The sequence below is a fragment of the Tachyglossus aculeatus genome, chromosome X3 (genome assembly GCF_015852505.1).
Source record: "Tachyglossus aculeatus isolate mTacAcu1 chromosome X3, mTacAcu1.pri, whole genome shotgun sequence".
Classification (NCBI taxonomy): domain Eukaryota; kingdom Metazoa; phylum Chordata; class Mammalia; order Monotremata; family Tachyglossidae; genus Tachyglossus; species Tachyglossus aculeatus.
The window spans coordinates 12,690,645-12,709,385 of NC_052099.1; the positions used below are offsets into that span (position 1 = coordinate 12,690,645).

The 18,741-nt window shown below is 41.4% G+C and overlaps 1 protein-coding gene across 1 annotated transcript in view; it reads right to left on the reverse strand.

The window, feature by feature from the left end:
- The window catches only part of SNX30 (sorting nexin family member 30), a 112,038-nt gene that overhangs the window by 35,339 nt on the left and 57,958 nt on the right, over positions 1-18,741 (reverse strand). The window contains exons 3-6 of the mRNA XM_038770230.1: positions 16,184-16,294; positions 8,333-8,491; positions 6,195-6,390; positions 1,445-1,644 (exon numbers count right to left, since the gene is read on the reverse strand). Of these exons, the coding sequence (XP_038626158.1) occupies positions 1,445-1,644; positions 6,195-6,390; positions 8,333-8,491; positions 16,184-16,294 (666 nt within the window). The remainder of the gene's footprint in view (positions 1-1,444; positions 1,645-6,194; positions 6,391-8,332; positions 8,492-16,183; positions 16,295-18,741) is intronic.

Genomic DNA, 18,741 nt, shown 5'->3' on the forward strand with positions numbered 1-18,741 from the left:
TTCCCTCCTCCACTTAAGCTACCACACATTTGCATGCCACGTAATTTTTTTTGTACGAGAAACACAATTTTTCTTCAAAATATGAGGATGAAACTTTAGTAATCAGGTGAGACAAACTGGGGAAAAAATATGCAAGACTACTTAGAAATCAAAGGTCTTTACATTAGTAATATTTTTCATCTGTTTGCTGTCCTCCAGCCATCATTAATCCTCATAACATGTGCTGAAGGTAATTCCTTAACATAGTAGACATGCCCCATACACCTCTGCCCTGTCATTCCAGAGAGCCCATAGCTTATTTGATTCTGACTTGTTTTTGAGAGGGAGCGTTGTATTAGCTATCATTTTCTAATTGGGTTACTTTCAACTCAAGCCTGTAAAGCTTTCCTACTCTGCATGTAGTGAGCTTGTATTTCAGAGTCCCTACTGCTCTCATGCCAAAACGCTTGCAGTTTCGACATACTGAGCCAGAAACAACCGTGCTGAATCTCCACTCTGCCAGCATGATTAACTTGATTAATATTTCTCCATGCTTTGTCTGTTCAACAAGAAACTCATGTTCCACGTAATGGAGAGGTGGGAAAAAACAACAAGATTACTTGTGATGTCCGAGTTTCAGTTTAACACTTATGCAAGTCTGTAGCTCCATGGATCACTTTTAGTCTCAATCAAGGTACCAATAACTCCAACCAGCCTCCCTAAAATGGGATTTTAAAAATAAGTTCTAAAACACTCATTCACTAAGACAAAACATAAAAATATCTATTCACTGATCTTGCACCCAAAAGTCTAACCCTATGAAGTAGACTCTCCAAGACTAAGGTACTCTTTCTATAAGATATATTCAAGCATAACTTTAATGATCATAAAAACCAAGATTTAAATACACATATTAATAACTTTAGGAAGGCTTAAAGTTTAAGTATATTTTGTAGGATCTCATAAGAAATCATTTAAGCCACAATCCACTCCATTATGCCAGACCAGATGCTTTCACTATATGTTTGGCTAGAATGCAATGACACATTTAGAGAACATCCTGCCAACAATGTGAGCTTGCCTAAATACAATGCGATATGGCATCACAAGAAAAGATTGTGCACAGCATTGGACACTGAATACTACAAAGTGAGTTTTCCTTAGCACAGGATTCTGTGAGAATGCAACCCTAAGTCATAGAACTGGGTATGCTGCACAGAGTGTGTGTCTGTTGGGTCAGGGAGAGCAGAATCAAAATTCAATACTATTTTGGTGTCAAACAATTAAAGGTGCGGGAGAAAGTTTGTGACCCATTTAGAAGCTTTAAGATTGATACTATCTAGTAGTATTATAAACAATTCCCAAATGTCACTCACTTGAACAGGAAGACAATGGGAATGTCTGTCTTACTGAAATATTCAACTGAACCAGAAATGCCATATTCTTTGCAGTCAATCCCATTTACCTTCATGGATTCTGCATACAAAATGTACTCCCTCAGCACTGGCAGAAAGTCATCTGTCATGTCATCGGTCAGCTCCTCCAGAGCTGTACAACAATTCCCAATGCAGGCAGACACTCCTTCCAGGGGTTCGGCTAGTTCCACCTCTAATCCACTCCAGGTGGAATAAACAGGACCATATTCTCGCAGTTCCACAAGGTATTCTTGGAAGAAAGACAATGTTATGTATTTCACACACACATTGTAATAAACTTTGTGCCCACAGGCAATCAATACACGACAAGCTTGCTGCTCTTTGCTTCCCCAATGGAAAATTCTCTTCCTCCAAATGTAGCTGCACATCTACTTTATCCACTCAGCTGACAGAAAGACTTGCATTCCTCAAAATACAGCCCCCCAAACCTGTAACAAGTATGGTATGAAAAGTGACCAGGCATTAATGGTGTCAACCATGAGTTGAGGTGCTAACAGCAGAGATGGCTATATTACAGAAAGTTTAAAATAAGCAACAATGTTAAAAGGGACAGTATCAACTAAGCTAACATTAAGTTGACCAGAAACCAATCAGCAATCAAGTCAGTTCAGACAGAAAAGCATGCTAGTTTGTTCCAGTACCTTGACAACTTTGCATTCTTGTGGTGCAAACTGACCCAGAATTCGCATTGCAATGAGCAAAAGATAGAGAATGGATTCCCAACACACCTCAGCACCAAGACTCCTCTACATCAAGTAAACATTACTTTAACAATCCTCCCTGCATTTCCCCATGATCAGGAATATTGTACAATGTCCCATATTAGTTGAGTAGATGGGCTAACTTTAACTCATATCAAGTATCAGTACGAAACCCAGGTCAGCCTGGGTCAACAATTTCTACCCCTGAATTTCAGAATTGTGGCCCAATCTGATTCAGCCTAGCATGTCCCTTGTTGAGGGGTGGGGGGCGGGGGGGGGGGGAGAGGGAGAGGGAGAGGGAGAGAGAAAGGGGGTAAGAGAAAGGGGGAGAGACAGAGAAAGAAAAGGGGGGAAAGAGAAAGAGAAGAGAGAAGTGTTTTTGTGTGTGTGTGTGTGTGTGTGCGCGCATGCATGTGTGTGTGAGAGAGACAGAGAAAGAGAAAAAGAGACAGAGAAAGAGAAAAAGAGACAGAGAAAGAGAAAAAGAGACAGAGAAAGAGAAAAAGAGATCTGCTAGACCCCAGCACTGCCCATCTTCAAAAAACTTCTGAAATCCCATATCCTCAGGGAAGTTTCCCCAGACTAACTTCTCTTCTCCCCAGGTTACATCCTCCCAACTATCTCAGAACTTTCGTACTCACACCTCCTACTGCACTTTTGTACATTCTGATTTACATGGTCTACGACTGAAGCACTTCTCATAATCTGTAAATTATTATCCCTCTATACTTTAAGCTCCTTGTGGGTAAGGAATGTGTCTACCAACTCTGCTATATTGTATTCTCCCAAGCATTTAGTACACTGCTCTGCAAAAGGTAAGCCCTCAAATATGATTGATTATGTGTTCATCTCCCCTGTTTGCTACTTATAGGCAGGAATCAGGTCTCCTACTTCTACTGTATTTTCCCAAGGGCTTAGTTCAATGATCTGCACAGAGCAGGTGCTCAATAAAAAATATTCTCAGTAAAGTGTAGTTATTGAGCACTTGTGCAGAGCACTATGCTAAGCATTTAGGGGAGTACAACACAACAGAGACACATTCCCTGCCCATAATGTGCACCTATGCACCTGGATCCCTTAAGCACTTGATATTCACCCCTCCCTCAGTCCCACAGTGCTTATGTCCATTTCCTATATTTGTAATTTATTTTCATATCAGTCTCCCCCTGTATATTGTAAGCTCCTTATAGGCAGGGATTGTGTTTACCAGTTCTACTGTACTGTACTCTCCCAAGCAAAAAGTGCTCAATTAATACCACTGATTGAAACCTGGAGGCCAGAAATTGCTTCTGCTTTAGTGCTTAATGTCCTTCACCTCCCAATGTCAGTGAATCTCTCAGAGCTAGCAGGGTTCGCTGTATGTAAATTATGCATGCCCTCTCTTTGGAATAGATGACAGGTACCATATTTACTTGGTATATCAAGGCATGAATTAGACTCTTAAAGTGACACTAAATATTTGGTACAGGTTTTGTGGGCAGGGAATGTGTCTGTTTATTGTTTTATTGTACTCTCCCAAGCTCCTCACCCAATGTTCTACATACAGTAAGCCTCAATAAATAGGACTGAATTGAATAAATACAAAGGTATCAGTCAATCTTAGTATTTATTGAGCACTTACTGTATGCAGAGCACTGTGCTAAGTGTTGGAGAGAGTACAATATAACAGAGTTGGTAAACAGCTTTCCTGCCCACAAGGAGCTTAAAGTGTAGAGGGGAAGTCCTAGAATACATGTAGATCTCCCTTACTCTTGCATTCATCCTAACTGTTTAACCCAAGGCTCCCAGATTCTCAAAATACCCTTTACTTATGCCATTCATAGGTCCCTCCCGGGCCTCAAACAAACCAAAGCAAAAAAACCAAAAAACAAAAACAAACAAAAAACTTCTTCTTTCCATCCGCAAGGTCAGGGTCTCTCATTTTATTTGTCTGTAGATAAAATATTTGAGGGCCCTGACCTAGCCAGCTCTTCACAGGAGGTATCACACTATTTGGGGGATGAGGGCCTAGGGTAATTGGTTTTCCCATAATAACGAATAGAATGAGGGTATTTGTTAAGCACTTACTATGTGCCAGGCACTGTACTACGCACTGGGGTGGATACAAGCTAATCATGCTGAACACAGTCCCTGTCCCATATAGGGCTCATGGTATTAATCTCCATTTTACAGATGAGGGAACTGAGGCACAAAGAAGTGCACAAAAATACACCTGGGAAGGGAGGTTTGAGATCTGTGATCCAGGTTGACCAGGCATTATGTGTAACAGAGCTGAGAAACAGATATAGAGGAGAGGGAAAGAGAGAGAGAAGGGTGAAAACAGAAACCTCATCAAATGCAGATCAGTCTTGGCATCAGGAAACTACTCTTAGAAGGCCTTTGCTTCAGTGAAGCTAGCAGCAATCAAAGCCCCACAAATTTTTCACAAACAGAAGTTTTTGGCCAATTGAATTAAACCTTTCAGATTTCAAGCAATTGCTACTCATCTGGCAGTGCCCAAAATTTTAGGTCCTACCAGTACTAGTGATTGTACTGAGTAGCAGAGAAGCAGCGAGGCTTAGTGGGTAGATCAGGGACCTGGGAGTCAGAAGGAGCTGGGTTCTAATCCCTGCTCCACCACTCGTCTGCTGTGGGACCTTAGGCAAGTCACTTCACTGGGCCTCAGTTACCTCATCTGTGAAATGTGGATGAAGACTATAAGCCCCATGTGGGACAGGGATTGTGTCCAACTTGATTATCTTATATATACCCCAGCTCTTAGAACAATGCTTGCCAAATAGTAAGTGCTTAACAAATACTATTACCATTATCATTATTATTATTATTGTTGTTGTATTTAAGCACCCACTAGGTGCAATGTACTGTACTTAGTTCAAAACTACTAGGTCTTAGAAATAGCTACTCATCTACTTGTTCCAGGAGGGTAACTGGAACCCTCCAGTTACTATGTGCCAGGCACTGTACTAAGCACTGGGGTGGATACAAGCTAATCATGTTGGACACAGTCCCTGTCCCACATAGGGCTCATGGTATTAATTCCCATTTCACAGATGAGGGAACTGAGGCACAGAGAAGTTAAGTGATTCCAGGTAGGAAAGAATCCTAATTTCATTCATTTTATTGCCTCTATGATGCCACTGGGAAGAAGGGAGGGAAGAAGGGAAGGCTATCAATCGTATTTATTGAGCATTTACTGTGTGCAAAGCACTGTACTAAGCACTTGGGAGAGTACAACAATAAAGAGACACAGAATAAAACTTAAGAGTTGGTAAACATATTTCCTGCCTACAACAAGCTGAGTGTATTAACCTGTATCCACCCCAGTGCTTAGTACAGAGCTTGGCACAGAGTTAGAGGTTAAAATACACTACAATTATTATTATTATTACAGAGAGGCAGCATAGCCAGTGGATAGAGCATGGGCCTGGGAGTCAGAAGGACCTAGGTTCTAAACCCACTCTGCCACTTATCTGCTTGGTGACCTTGGGCAAGTCATTTCACTTTCTCTGTGTCTCAGTTTACCTCATCAGTAAAATGCTGATTAATACTGTGAGCCCCATGTGGGATAAGGACTGTGTCCAACCTGATAGCTGGGGTAGATTCAAGCTAGTTAGTACTGTGTTTGGCACATAGTAAGTGCTTAACACCATTAAAAGGATCACTACTACTACTACTGTGGGAAAGGAACACTAGCAGGTATTAACCTATATCCATCCCAGTGCTTAGTGCAATGCTTGGCACAAAGGGCTTAACACATACCACAATTATTATTTCTTTTGTGCTTACACAGTGAACATTAAAAGTGGGGCAGGCACCACTGTCACTACTGATAACGGGAGGAAGGACATAAATTTGCTTAAAGTCCTGCTGCAAACTCTATAACACTCCCTGCCACTTTTTTCTTTTTTATTTTAAATTGGCCATTTGGGGCATGGGAATAAATTGGCTATCATTCTGCAAAGGATTAATTTTAGTAATCCCCAAGGCACATGATTGTGCCGCCTACAAATTTGTTACCTGAGCAATATGCTAGTGGAAAATAAAATAAATTAAAAAACACACACAAAAAAAAACTTACCTACTTCTTCCTTGATAATCCTCTGAGCTATCCGATCGATGGTTCCAAGCTTCAGAGAAAATGTATCTAAATAGTCACCTATTGCTGCAAATTCCAGAGGTCGACTTCTCAGCTTGTAGCCTCCTGTGACATATTTAACTGATTCCCCGACCTTGGAGAGCAGTGCCATCCCTTGCTTTTTGTAGGCATTAAGATCCTGGCAGAGGATAAGACAAATAAATAAATTAATAAATAAACTGCAACAGTAGAATTACAGTAAACACCACCCTTAAACCAGCATACTAAATTCTACTTGTCTGACCTGGAACACAGGGTATTCCCTGGAGAGGAGTATTAACCCTGCTACTGAAAACCTCCTTCTCTTTCTTCATATCAAACACAACTGCTATCTGCAATTGACTGGAAAGGTTCAGAAGCTGAAAAAAATGAATATTTCCTCTCCTATCTCCAAGCAGATCAATTAGGCTGCCTGTTCATGCATTCGCAAATCAAGGGGCACTGACTTCATCACCACGGCACACAACAAACTCAGCCCTTTCCTAAAGAAATCTTAGTTTTCAAGGATACAACATTTCTAAAGTGCTTTAAGATCCCAGTAACATGATTTACATAATACTACCTTAGTGAACTCTTTAAGAACAAAGATGAAAAACCTTTATATGATGGGTATTTGCTCACCATGGAAACATTTGTACCAAGATGCACAATTTAGATTTGCAAATTAGTCTGAGGAAAAGAAAAGATCAGTGGGTGACAGCCATAAGAGTGAACACTGGTGAATGCAAAAACCTAAGCCATGTCATTACCTGGCTTCAATTTCTCTTCATAAAATGGAGACCATCCGGGATTAAGAGGCCTTCCCTGATTAAGACCTCTTTTCTCTCCCTTGCTTTCCCTTTTACACCATCTATATACCTCAATCTATGACCTCTGGACACTTCATATTCTCCCCAGCCCCTACAGAACTTATGTATGTATCTTTATATATTATAAATTACTTATTCAAATTAATGTCTGTCTCCCCATCTAGACTGAAAGCTCGTTATGGGCAGGGAATGTGTCTGTTAAATCTGTTGTACTCTCTTAAGCACTTAGTACCATGCAGCCATGCAGCTTCTCAATCAGTTGATCAATCGTAATTACCAAATGCTTACTATGTGCAGAGCACTGTATTAAGTGCTTCACTATCTCCCTGATAATCTTGGCTGCCCACCTATGACATCCTTCTTAAGATGCAGCAACCAGGAGTGCACACAGTATTTCAAGTGCCAGGATACCACACTTTCACAGAATGGAAGAAATGTACCTTTGTGTTGTAATGCTTAGCTTCTCTAGGGTAGAAAATGACCACAGTCACCACCAAGGCCTGGCTCTGGGCAGCTCCAACCTGAACCTAGTCTTCTCTCCCTGCATTTTCCCTGTATCACCGGCAGAGAAGATGAAGGGAGAGGGCATGATTCACAAGACTCAAGGAAGGTACCAAGAAGCTAAAGTCCCTCAGCTTTGCACCAAGCCCTTTCAGAATCTGCATCTGGAGTCTCACTCCTCCCCTCTCTCTGCTTCCTCAGCAGCTCTGAGGAGAAGGAAAAAGACAGAGTTTGGGTGGCTACAGGGGTAGAGAGGAAGGGTGTCTCCCTTTGAGAAGCAGCGTGGCTTAGTGGATAGAGCACGGGCCTAAGAGTCAGAAGGTCATGGGTTGTAATTCTGGCTCCACCACATGTCTGCAGTGTGACCTTGGGCAAGACACTTCACTTCTCTGGGCCTCAGTTGCCTCAGCTGTAAAATGGGGATTAAAAGTGTGAGCCCAGTATCTACCCCAGTACTTAGAACAGTGCTTGGCACATAGTAAGCACTTAACAAGCACCATAATTATAATTATTATACACTTTTCTGGATAGCTCCCTGGGTCAAACCTGCCATTTGGACTCACCTGGTTCTGTTCTGCATCAATGATTTAATTCTTCTGCCTACTCTAAGCATTTCCATTGCACCCTACAATTCTTAATAGACTCGCAGGATTGCATTTTCCTAGAAAAGTTCTCAAGTTTCATATCTCACTTTATTTGGCTGGAATATAAATAATTGTTGTTAATGTATCCTTTTAAAAGAAAAAAGGGACCTGATAAAAATCGACTTACCTTAGCCGTAAGAAAAACATTAAAATGCTCATTGAAGGAAAGCACTGGATGATCTGCAATTCTTTTCAGGAATTTGTCTAAAGCTTTCCTTCTGGTCTCCACAAACTCTTCAGAAAAACGGTCAACAACTCCTTTCATCACAAATTTTTCAGGAAGTGGCTATAGAAAAAAAGTGTTCAGGTTGCTTGGTAACTTTATTCCATTCTGTTGCTTCTAGTTATGCAAAAAAAATTTACCATTAATTAGGTCATAAAAATTAATCTTAATTGGTTTGATCTTTAAACACACAAACACAGATTATGGACTGTGTGAGTTTTCCCCAATTTGACCATATTATCTCCCTTTTCCATCTGATTCCTAAAAAATAAAATAGCGTTTCAGGGTTTAGCCTGATTGTTTTCACAGACCTCCCTTTAGCTCAACAGTTTCTGTTGCTTGCTATCTGCTCTTTTCCCTGCCTTCCTCATCTCTGGCATAACCTGGCAGCCTCCTCTTCTCTTTCTCTCTCCCCAAACTTTCCCTCCCATCACAGAGGCTAAGCAAATAGGAGCATTTCTAGGGTGGGGGCAATTGCAGACCCGAAGAGCAAATCATTTGGAGGAGAGAGGGCCTGTTATGGGGTAGAGAACACCACTCACTACTTCCCAGCTCCTCCCTAGGTTGCTATGTTCACTTTTCAGTGGCTTCTTCCCCACTGCTTTCAAACATGTTCACGTCTCCCCTATCCTAAAAAAACCCTCCCATGTCCCCATGGCTCCCCTCAATTATCACCCCATCTCCCTCCTACCATTCCCCTCCAAATTCCTAGAGCAAATTGTCTATACCCACCAACTCCACTTGCTCTTCTCCAATTCTCTTCTTGACCCCGTCCTAACTGATTTCTGATTTTCTCCATGGAAGCTGCCCCCCTAGACGTCACCAATGATCTCACCCCCTCCTACCTTACCTCACTGCTTTCCTACTACAACCCTACACATTCACTTCACTCCTCTAACACCAACTTCTGTACTCAGTCTCATCTATCTTGCCACCATCTCTAGCCCATGTCCTACAACTCCCTCCTCCTTCATATATATGACAGACCACCACTTTTCCCACCTTCAAAGCCTTACTAAAGTCACATGTCCTCCAAGGGGCCTTCCCCAACTAAGCCTTCATTTCCCCTCACTCCCTCTCGCTTCTTTCATCACCTTGCACTTGAATTGGTACCCTTTATTCACTCCAACCTCAGGCCCACAGCACTTACGGACATATCGGTACTTTATTTTACAGGCATTTTAATGCCCGTCTCCCTATCTAGACTGTAAGCTCCTTTGGGCAGGGAATGCGTCTACCAACTTTGTTATATTATAATTCTCCCAAGCGCTTAGTACAGTGCTTTACACACAGTAAGTGCTGTGGAAGAATCCCAAGTGCTGCAGTTCTTGGCCCTAACAATATCACCCTGTCCCTACCAGCATTTCCTTTGCTAAGTGGCACTGGAACTACCCCCATCCTCAGGTTCCCTCTGCAGGGGATCTCTTGGAGCAGAGAATCCTTTTAAACTTGGTTTTAAATTTTTCATTTTAGCTCTTGTTTAAGAGTTTTAGATGTGTAATCTACATTTTATCCTGAATTAAATCCACCCCCACAATTAACCTGGAAAATGTAATACCCCATGTATGAGGAATGCAGTAGTGAATCAACTCTGCTAAAGTAGCACAGGGGAAAAAGCAGCAAAAATACAAACAAAAAAACCCAGATCTTTGTACTAATGCCCAAAACACAAGTCAAGTTAGTATGAAGGGGTACTCTGAGAAGGAATCAGAACATTGAATTTAACATTAGTTTCTCAAAACCACCACCTAAATTTCTTCGACAGCCTGATTTGGATTTGATAACTGGGTGAAGGGAAATGAAGGGCAAACAAATTAAGATATGAGTAAACATTCACTCTTCAATACACAGCACTCATTTCTTAAGTTTTATTCCTAGTTCTATTTTCTGTGTGGCTTGGAAAAAAGCATTTAATTATCACAGTCTCTTCCGCCCTTCCAAAACTGTTGTGAAGACTTGAGTATTTGCAAAGGAGCAGTCTCTCCCAGGCTTTAAAATATGCATTTTCCTTGCAAAGATTTGAGAGGCCACTGACAAAAGTCAAAACCAATGAAATTGTATGAGTGGAGAAGGAAAAAAAAAATTGGTCTTTCCTAAACTTGTCTGCAAAGACTTCCCGGCAAACACATATCCCCAAAGTGGTAGGATGAAGGTCCCCTATTCATTTTAGGACTTGTCATTAAATGTATTGTCCACTGCATTTTTTGTCAAAATCCTGTGCAGTGGTTGTTAATTTACCCCAGTTCATAATGTGCTACCATACCAGCGGTTATTATGTGCTTCAAAAGATTTGCTTTGCACTAGGTACAATCTTCACTGAACATAACATCCTTCACTTCCTTTCCCCTAAACCTGTTTATCATTCAATTGTCACCATGACAATACTCATTAATGCCCTAAGCAGGTTAGTTAAGCTGCTATTTGTGTGTAGAATACTTATGGCTTCATGCTGAAAGGACCATAAAATATTAATGAAGTGTCAACCTTAAGAACAAAAATCTGTTTTGTTTTTTTCCAGTTACCTTAATTAGCAGAGGCCCAAGTACTGAAAGAAATTGCCCTGGGCCTCAAAGAAATTAAACTCCTGAAAATGAAAAATTCAAATATAAACATTAGATACAAATCACAACAATTGTGATGTACGCTTTCAGGCTATTAAGCATCTGGCAAATAGAAGGATGCAACAAGTTGGTTGGGCAGGGGAGAAACTGATATAATATTTTTGAGAGCTTAGTACAGTGCTCTGCACATAGTAAGCGCTCAATAAATACGATTGATGATGATGAGAGCCAAGGTGGATTTTTTTCATGTGAATGAGTGTTTTACCCTTTTTAAATGGTTAAATATGCCGGTAATAGGAACTGATAGAGAACAGGGCTGGCTCTTCCTTACCCATTTAATTTTTCCTCTAATGCTCTGAAAGCCCCAAGTCAGCTGTGTACCCACTTAAGATCAGATATCCCTACCTTGTCAGGCAGGGGGTAACATGGAATGGAGTGCCAGACTCTGAGAAAAAGTTTGAGATGTTTCCGTAACCTAACCCTCCCCATATTTTTAATGCAAAAAGTGAATTTTTGTATACCCAACCATGAAAATAAGAACTGACCGTGGTGCCTTTTTTTTTTTTTAAGTGGTACTTGTTAAGCATTTACTATATGCCAGGCACTAATCATTGGGGGAGACACAAGATAATCATGTCAGACACAACAGACACAGTCCCTGTTCCATATTGTTGGGGGGGTGGGGGGGTGTTACAATCTAAAGTGGAGGCAGAAGGATTTACTTCCCATTTTTACAGATGAAGGCAACTGAGAAACACAGAAGTGACTTTTCCAAGGTCACACAGCAGACAAGTGGCTGATCCAAAATTAGAACCCAGGTTCTCTAACTCCCAGGCCAGTGCTCTTTCCAATAGGCCACACTGCTTCCCTATGCCTTTTTTATTTTTTTAAAGCATGAATCAAGCAGCAGGTCTAGTGAGAGACTGGATACATCCAAGGCTCTCCTTTCAATTCCATTTTTGTTTGAGAAGCAGCCTGGCCTAGTGGAAAGAGAACTGGCCAAGGAGTAAACGAGGTCTAGGTTTTAAGCCCAGCTCCACCACTTTCATTCATTCAATCGTATTTATTGAGCGCTTACTGTGTGCAGAGCACTGTACTAAGCGTTTGGGAAGTACAAGTTGGCAACACCACTTGCTTGCTGTGTGATCAATTATAATTAAGCGCTTTCTGTGTGCAGAACCCTGTACTAAGCACTTGAGAGGGTACAATATAACAGAGTTGGCAAAGGCATTCCGTGCCCACAACGAGTTTACAGTCTAGAGGGGCAGACAGACAGTAGTATAAATAAATTATAGATAGGTATATAAGTGCTGTGGGGTTGGGGGGTGAATAAAGGGAGCAAATCAGGGTGATGGAGAAGGGAGTGGAAGAGGAAAGGAAGGCTTAGTCAGGGAAGGCCTCTTGGAGATGTGCCTTCAATAATCCTTTGAAGGTGGGAAGAGCAATTGTCTTTCAGATAGGAAGAGGGAGGGCATTCCAGGCCAGAAGCAGGACATGAGCAAGAGGTCAGCAGCAAGCTACACGAGATCGAGGTATAGTGAATAGGTTGGCATTAGGGGTGTGAAGTGTGCAGGCTGGGTTGTAGTGGGAGAGCAGCAAGGTGAGATAGGAGGTAGCAAGGTGACAGTGCTTTAAAGCTGATGGCGAGTAGTTTTTGTTTGATGCAGAGGTGGATGGGCAACAGAGGAGTGGGGAAAACATGGACTGAATGTTTTTGTAGAAAAATGATCAGGAAAACAGAATGAAGTATGGACTGGAGCGGAGAGAGACAGGAGGCAGGGAGGTCAGCAAGGAGACAGATACAGTAATCAAGGTGGGATAGGATAAGCTCTCAGTAGTTTGGCAGTGATCTGGGCCAAGAAACTTCACTTTTCCTTGTCTGGGTTTCTTCACCTGGAAAATAGGGATTCGATATCTGCTCCCCCTTCCTTAGGCTCTGAGCCCCATATAAGACAGGGGCTCTGCCTGACCTAAGTTGTACCTACCCCAGTGCTTAGTACAGTACTTGGCACATAGTAAGTAACAAACACTACCATTGTTATTGGGGGTATTTTTATTATTATTGGTTTTTCAAGCAAATGCTTGATTGGGAGAACTCTGACCATAGCTAATATGACAGAGAGATGCTTTCTTAGCCTACTTCTTGTGGAGCCAGACAGCACTGGTGTAGATAGCTACAACAGGGAAGGAATGATAACAATACAAAAGAAGTACAGCATATTTTAGGGCCAACTTCTGCCGGCGAATAATTAAAAAAAAAACAAAACAAAAAAACAAAACAAAAAAACAACTTACCCATTGAATAGCCATTAAAACTTAAAATCAGCCACTTGTCACTTCTTGGCAGAGTATTTCTTGCAGACTGGTGCTGGAAAGCAACCATTTGTAGGTGGAGAAGCAGGATTATAGGATTTCAATTTATGAGTTTAGGATGGTTTGTCTCTTCTGTCAGCATTTAAGTTTGTCTCTTTTCTGCCCTACTCACCCAGCACTTGTAATTGAGAAATTATGGCCTTTGGCAAATGGCTTATAAATAAATGAAGCAACAGGAACTTTACTCCTGGTGCCCAGGCTCCTAGTGAGCAAGGTATCCTGGGAAAGATACCAATTAAATACCGCATCTTGAGGACACCTGAATTCAGAAGACAACCCACCAGTTAGACAAATGGATAATTAGAAGAATTCTTGTTCATTAGATTACCTAAGAACATTTGTTCCTGGTAGCACCCAGAAAAGATGGGAAATAAAAGAGGACAGGCTATAATTTGCATGTCCACATGACGGGAGATTTGGTTGCTAAGTCAATGCCTTCCCGTAAATCCCAGGACAGCATCCCACTCAAGAGATCTGCATAATTATTAAACCATAAAGTTATCCTTCCTCTAAAGTCTGTTTAAATGAGAAACTGAAACAAACTTAAAATTCAATTACTTTTCATTGGAGTAGAACATTTTACAGACGTGCTTTCAACAAGTTAATTTGCTTCATCTACCGGAACATTAAAAAATGGGCCATTTGCAACAGTTTACAGGGGTGGAAACTTTGAAATAAAGTGTAGCTAGTAGTGCCTGTGGCAAATAAAGCCAAGCACTTTTTCTATAATTCGCAGCCCTCTCAAAAATAGTCCTGCTGACATCAATATTAGTCTTCCCAGTGGCACTGCCTAAGAGGCAACCTAGTAAAGAATGTCTCCACTGTGACTGCATAAAAGGACACTTGCAGTTATTCACAATGGTCTGGAAATTGCAACGTGTAATAAGCAAGTGATAATTATTTCATTTAGGAAATAGTTCAATACCTAAACTATTGTACTTCTTGCCTTATAATGAAAACTCTATCACTTAAGGCATCAGCAGCTACTCATTTGTCAACCACACAAAAAACTCAAGCCCAGGACCATTTATGTCAAGATCTGTTTGCCAAAAATAAATTAGACAAAACTGAAAGGGGTGGGGAAATCAAACTCTAGCCCAGTTAGAGTGGCATAATGACACTGGAACCAAGTCCCACTTTCTATAAATTTTTCTACACATTGTTCTAATTTTCACAGCGCATCTATTTCTTATCTTAACCAGTAGCAAATCCTTAAAGACTACCACACTTCTCACTTATTCTATCAATTATATTTACTGAGCACTTTGTGTGCAGAGCACTGTACTAAGCACTTGGGAGAGTACAATATAAGAGTTGGTAGACACGTTTCCTGCCCACAATGAGCTTACAGTCTAGTTCTCTGCCGGTCAAATCAAATCAACCTATGGTATCTACTTTTAGACTATAAGCCCTTACTTAGAAGGACAGAGGCTCACAGTCTTGGTAAGAGGGAGAGTAGGTATTGAATCCCCATTTTGCAGATGAGGGAACAGGCATAGAGAAGTGAAGTGACTTGTCCAAGGTCACAAAGCAGACATGTGGAGAGTCATAGATTGTTTAGTCATTCAATCATATTTATTGAGTGCTTATTGTGTGCAGAGCACTGTACTAAGCACTTGGAAAGTACAATATAAAAAAAGACACACAATCACTGGGCTTACAGTCTACAGGGGGGAAGATAGACATGTCAAAACATGTCTGCTCATTCTTTCAAGAACATGGTATGTAACAAACCAGTAGATTGTAAGCTCTGTGTGGGAAGGAACTATATCTTTCATTTTCCCCATAATTTAGTACAGTGTATTACACTCAGCGTGGGGGTTCAACGTGGCTCAGTGGAAAGAGCATGGGCTTTGGAGTCAGAGGTCATGGGTTCAAATTCCGGCTCCACCACTTGTCAGCAGTGTGATTTTGGGCAAGTCACTTAACTTCTCTGTGCCTCAGTTACCTCATCTGTAAAATGGGGATTAAGACTGAGCCCCACGTAGGACAACCTGATCACCCTGTAACCTCCCCAGCGCTTAGAACAGTGCTTTGCACATAGTAAGTGCTTAATAAATGTTATTATTATTATTATTATCATTATTATTATTAGTGCCTGTGTACAGAGCACTGTATTAAGTGCTTGGGAGAGAACAGTAGAGTGAGTTGACATAATCCCTGCTCTCAAAGAGTTTACAATCCAGCAAGGGAAAACAGGCACTAAAATGAGTTACAGGTAGGAGAAGCAAATGTGTATAAAAATACATTAGTCTTGTACGGGGAGGGGCTGTGGTGAGTAATTAAATGATTAGGGGTTATGGACTCATGCATAGGTGATGCAGTAGGGAGGGAAACAGGGTGCAGAAGTATTCCTCTCCACTGCCACAGGGCGATCCATGATAATTAAGTCCCATCCCATCTCCCAGCCCCGCCCCGCCCCACACACACAGTATCAATGTGCAGCTTTTCATTTGCAGTGGCTCACCAGGTCAAACAAAAGGAGACTGGGTGACCAGCTACTGTCATGGTGTCTTACAGATCCAGCCTTAGCTCCTGGGTACCCGACACAAAGTAGAGGTGTAGCTATGGAGAAAAACCCAACACCAAAGAGATCTGCATTTCATATCAAATCTACCAAAATGTTAAAAAAAGAGGAAAAAACACACAAAAAGGCGAAACAAATATACGTAGACTATTCGTACGTAGAAATACACATGATGTTGGAGGTGGGTCAGACATTTTGTTGAAAAGTGAGGTTTGTATGGTGCAGTGCCCTATACAGTACTCAAGACACTGCTGTTGATACTTTAGGCATTTCTCGCATGGACATGCTACCTACGGGAATGAGATGGGTTGGCTGTGATTCTTCCAGTTTGATCCTCAACCAATCAAAATCTTGGTACCTTCGCCGAATGGAATATTCTGGCAAGTCAAACTCTGCCCGGGTGGTCTAAAACAGGAAAAAAAAAAAAAGGAAGACATTAAGCGGAAGGATGCAAGAGGGGGAGGACGCAAGGGGAATGGAGAAAAAACCTGCATACCTTTCCAGAATCAACAGAGAGCTGGGAGGAGAAGAGAGACATGGTTTTCCTTCCATTAGAGGCCAACTAAATGGCTGAATGTGCCAAAGCTAAAGGACATGCTAAGCTAAGAACTCAAAGTGCTGGAATGAATTTGGTTTTGATTTTTCAGCTTGAGGCAGTGGAAACACTGCTGAACTCAGTACTCTATTTAGGAACCAAGGTTTAGTGTTCCAACGAATGCCCTTCAAGCTCTACTTTATATGTTACTGACATTCTCCTAAGAAAAAGGCATGGCCCTTAATGATCAATACTGCTACCACATCAAACAACATGTAACTGAAAGAAGAAACTGCCTGAATCACTGCCTCCTGCCAAATAATAAAATTTGCCAAAGTCGTGGCAAATCGTTCCAGGGGCAGAGGACTAAAAACAAGGTATAGCAGACTCTCCCATTTATTCATGAGTCATAGAAACTGTCGATGTGATAAAGGAATGTGTCCGTTGAGCTCCCTAAAAGCCACAGGTTTAGAGCGATGCTTTTTTAATATGTCAAAATATTAACTAGTCCAAAATCTGCAACTCTGTCTAGCACAAGCAGGCTTTTCTCCAAGAAAGAGGAAAGACAACTTACTCAAACCATATTTTTTTAATTTATATTCCAGTGCCTAGAGTCAAAATTTTCAGCTCACCACCTCCAATTCAAATGTCAAGTTTCAGCCTGGCAAAAGAGATTTAAAAAATTCTAATTCTTGGTAAGGCTCTATACTGGGTCTTTCCCTTTTTTTTTTTAACATTTAAAGTAGATAGATCCAAGTTCAATGCTGAACTAGACACTCAAAAGTTCTTCTGGATGCCTTCGTAAATATCAAAGACAGGAAATAGTTTGTATTTTTTTTCCAGATCCATTATGGAAACTATTCAATATTTTCCAGCTCCAGCTGTACAGTCAGGCTTGTAATTATTAAAGTGTGCAAATACCATCCATGAAGATTCTAAAACCTTTGCCTTACCTCCTTTGCCTGATGAAATCTCACTCATAGCATTTTTGAACTGTTAGTTCTTTGCACTATCTCTAGCTCTGATCAGGAAATCACATTCATAGGATCAGTCTGGTAATGCATATAAATGGTCTAACAAGCAGAGGAAGTCCTCAGTGCAACTTTTCTTAAAGATATGCAAAAACCATTATGCTTCCTAACAAAGTTTGAACTTTTCTACTCCTTTCCCACTCTGCAAAGGTCATTAGAGGAGTCATATTAAACAGCTTTTCCTCAATGTAAAGACACAGGATAGGGGGAAAGGATATTTCCGAAATGAGAAAACTGTTTGGGGACACTTTACTGCAGTGACTTTGTTCTTTATTAATTCCATCAATGCTGCTTTTTGACACTGCATAAGAAAATTGCTATTTCCAGAAACTTGGTCTTGACCCCTAAGCAATTTAGCTCACTCTAAATATCTCTTTAGCAACTAACCAGGCTAGTTCCATTGGTTATTTTCTCACCCGCCTCATCCAGCAATTCCCCCAGAGTTCAAATTTAAGAGATAAGAAAGAGAACGCAGGTGGAAAGGGGAAATGTGCTCACTGGGACAGCATAGGTAAAGCTTGGCAGAGGCTGAAAATATTTGGCCTAAAGTGGTCCCCAGTCCCACCCTGGCCTGAGCTGAGTTTGGGGGACAGGATGACCAGGTCTGACAAGTCCAAAAGAGAAAGGAGAGGTCTTAGGCCTCATTTGTCTATGACCGAGGAGAGACGACTCAACAGCCTAAGACAAGGCGAGGCATGAGTCCAAACTGAATATGTGGCAAGTCCCAGGGGTTCACAGGTACAGTTGAATGTTTACAAACTCATCAGACCTGAATAGTAGTGCTCCAGACACCATTCTATGGTTTTCCCTCTTCCCTGACCGAGGACCCAGGGGAGCCCAAACCCAGTCGGATCTTCTTTTGACCCAGCCCAATGATCGGTTCTTGCAGGAGGGCTCCAGGCAGATGGGTTTCTGAGAACTCTGCTGGTGAGTAAAGTAAAAGCACCACATGTTCCTTTCATCTAAATGACTACCACAGAGAAAGAAAACAGTCATCAGCAGCTGACATTGGCATTTTCAAACCCTTCCTTCAGGGACTGCCTGCCAAGTGGTGCATCTTCATTCCACCCTGCACTAGGAAGAGATTCTATCAGGCCTCAGCAGTCACAATACATCTGCAAACACACAAGCTACATCAGGCACTTAACCCATCTTGCTGGGCTTCAAGTTCCTAGAAATGCCAGTCAATCAATCTTATTCATTCCTTATTAAGTGCTTACTGTGTTCAGAGCACTGTACTAAACGCTTGGTTGGGAGAGTACAATATAACAGACATACTCCCTGTC